The 2,637-nt window shown below is 52.3% G+C and overlaps 1 protein-coding gene across 1 annotated transcript in view; it reads left to right on the top strand.

The window, feature by feature from the left end:
* Window positions 1-2,637, top strand: part of Ckmt1a (creatine kinase, mitochondrial 1A) — a 6,399-nt gene continuing 3,762 nt past the window's right edge. The window contains 4 exon segments of the mRNA XM_015480245.2: window positions 1-83; window positions 978-1,164; window positions 1,755-1,953; window positions 2,158-2,253. Coding sequence (XP_015335731.1) covers window positions 1,016-1,164; window positions 1,755-1,953; window positions 2,158-2,253 — 444 coding nt within the window. The 5' untranslated portion in view covers window positions 1-83; window positions 978-1,015.

The raw sequence follows: 2,637 nt of genomic DNA, 5'->3' as shown, positions 1-2,637 counted from the left end.
TCGCAGAGACTACTCGGAGGGAGACCTGTGAGCAGCAAACAGGTTTGAGCCTGGAAAAGAGGAAGAAAAGTAAAAGATTGAAGGTGAAGTAGGGAATGGGGAGAAGGGTGGGGAAGAAAGATAAGTAGAGACTTAGAAGTGGAGGTAGGGCTGCAGAATTGGGGGCAGAGTGGGAATGAAGGACAGAGCATAGCGGATGGGAAAAGAGCAAATATTTCTCTGATTCCTTTCAGGGAATTCTTTTTCCACCTTGTTAGGAGAGCACAGGTATGTTAAGGAGGCACCTTGGTACTCTTCCTGGTTCTTAGGAAAAGGTGACCTTGAGCCTGCGGGTGTCTATCCTACTGTCTGCCTCTAACCCTGTGCTTTCTGTGTGTCTTCCTCTGGCATCGGTGCTTATTCCGCGGTTTTCTTGCGGCCGCCTCCCCTGGGAAGATGAGAGGTTGCTGGGGGAGGCCGAAAGCAGAGTAGAGGTTGGCAATGTCACCTTATCACACCCACAAAGTCGACGGATCGGGTTTCAGATTAAACCAAGGGAGCTTGGGGGTATGGTGTTCGGGTTTCGGAGTGCTGTGGTGCTGTCCTTTACGTGGTGCTGAAATCTGGGCAGATTCATCCCAGGTGGGCCTACATCCCAGCCTTAGGGGTGCGAGTCTCAGGTCTTCCAAATTACCTGACTAGTGCTGCCCACCCCCGCCCCCACACACCTAGCGCGGTGGCAGGCGAGAAGGCGGGGTCTAAGTGAGCCCCACCCCTGGAGACTGCGGCTCCAGCCTTCCTCTGCTCCGCCCGCCCTCACTAGCTCATTGCGCCTCTGCTCCAACTAGCTCACTGCGCCTCTCCAGCAGCCTGGTTGGCACCCGCTCCTACTCCGGCTTCAGCCACCACCCCCACCCCCATTTGGCATCAGCCTGGGACCCAGCTCCAGCACTCAGTCTGACCGGTTGCATCCTCCCTCCCTGATCCTGTCGCACCAGTTCCTGCTCTGGGATCCAGTAGTCGGACCCCATAAGCCATGGCTGGTCCCTTCTCTCGTCTGCTGTCTGCCCGCCCCGGGCTCAGGCTCCTGGCTTTGGCCGGAGCCGGATCCCTAGCTGCTGGATTTCTGCTCCGCCCGGAACCTGTACTAGCTGCCAGTGAACGACGAAGGCTGTATCCCCCAAGGTATCAGTGCCTGAGGCTCGCAGGAGGAGGTTATGGGAACGGAGGTGGGGATAGTGAGGAGGACCTGGGCAACAGACAAGGACAATAATTACAAAAAGACTTCAGTGGGGCGGAAGCGGGGACCAAACCCCAAAAGCAAGAGCATTTGTGGGGACCTTTAACCCGCGGTCCCCGCCACCAAGACCAGTTCTGGGCCTATGAGTTCTACTTGCACCCCTGCCCAGACTCCAAATCCGAAGACCAGGAACTATCCTTTTCACTCTCCATCTCCTTTTCCTGCTGTTCTCCCCCATTTCCTGAATTCTCCTCCTTAGTCTTTCCCCTCCCCCATCACTAATGCTGTGTTCATGGGAGGAAAGGACTGTGCAGGTCTGGGGGAACTGAGCCAGCCAGCCACAGGCAGCTAGAACTATTGGGAAAGAATAGACCCTGAAAGTCCTAAAGAGATTATCAAGGCTTAGCCTACCTCTAATTCCCCCTCCTCCCTTGGAGCAAAGGCAAATGTGGCTAACTGGACAGCTCCCAGCTGATAGCACTAAGTGCAGGCCTCTGTGCCCTCCCTCCATGGTTACTGGGTACCCCCTCCCCAGCGCTGAGTACCCAGACCTCCGAAAGCACAACAACTGCATGGCCAGTCACCTGACCCCAGCAGTCTATGCACGGCTCTGCGACAAGACCACACCCACGGGTTGGACTCTAGATCAGTGCATCCAGACTGGCGTGGACAACCCTGGCCACCCCTTCATCAAGACTGTGGGCATGGTGGCTGGAGATGAGGAGACCTATGAGGTAGGGGGCCCCCAGAGTCTCCCTGGTAATCCAAGCTGTCTTCCCAGTAATTCCACCTCCTTTCTCCTAAAGATCCCTCACTTTCCCTCAAGACTCTGGGCCATCCATACTGAAGTTTTCTGACCCAGTGAAATCTATTCATAATTGAAGTCTAAGAAGAGATTTCCTCTCTGTAACCACCTCTTCCTCTTAACTCCCCTTTAGATATTTGCTGACCTGTTTGACCCAGTGATTCAAGAGCGACACAATGGATATGATCCCAGAACAATGAAACACACCACTGACCTGGATGCCAGTAAGGTGAGCCATATATTCCACTTCTGATTTGTGTTGCCTCATGTAAAAGATTTTGTATCTCCAATTCCTTCACCTTGATTATTTCCTGACTCATGGTCATTATACTGCTGAGCTTTTAATCTTAATGTGGGGAAAGAGTTGTATTTTAAGAAATAACAGATGTGGAGAAAACAGTAAATAAGAATGACCATGCTCCAAGGTGGGAAGTTTGAGGAAGGGTCCACAATACTTCCTTCAATTGGAGTCTTGCCCAGTTGACTCCTCCCCTCATTGTATGCAGGAAGAATACATACCTTGTGTGAAGGAAGGTCCTCTAATCCCTGAAATCTCTCCTTCCCCAAGGGTGTTTATTTCTTTTTCTTTTTCTTTTTTTTTTTTTTTTTTGGT

Source organism: Marmota marmota, unplaced genomic scaffold (assembly GCF_001458135.2).
Source record: "Marmota marmota marmota unplaced genomic scaffold, marMar, whole genome shotgun sequence".
Classification (NCBI taxonomy): Eukaryota; Metazoa; Chordata; class Mammalia; order Rodentia; family Sciuridae; genus Marmota; species Marmota marmota.
The sequence above is the reverse complement of the archived record's forward strand: the minus strand, read 5'-3'. Positions and strand labels throughout refer to the sequence as shown.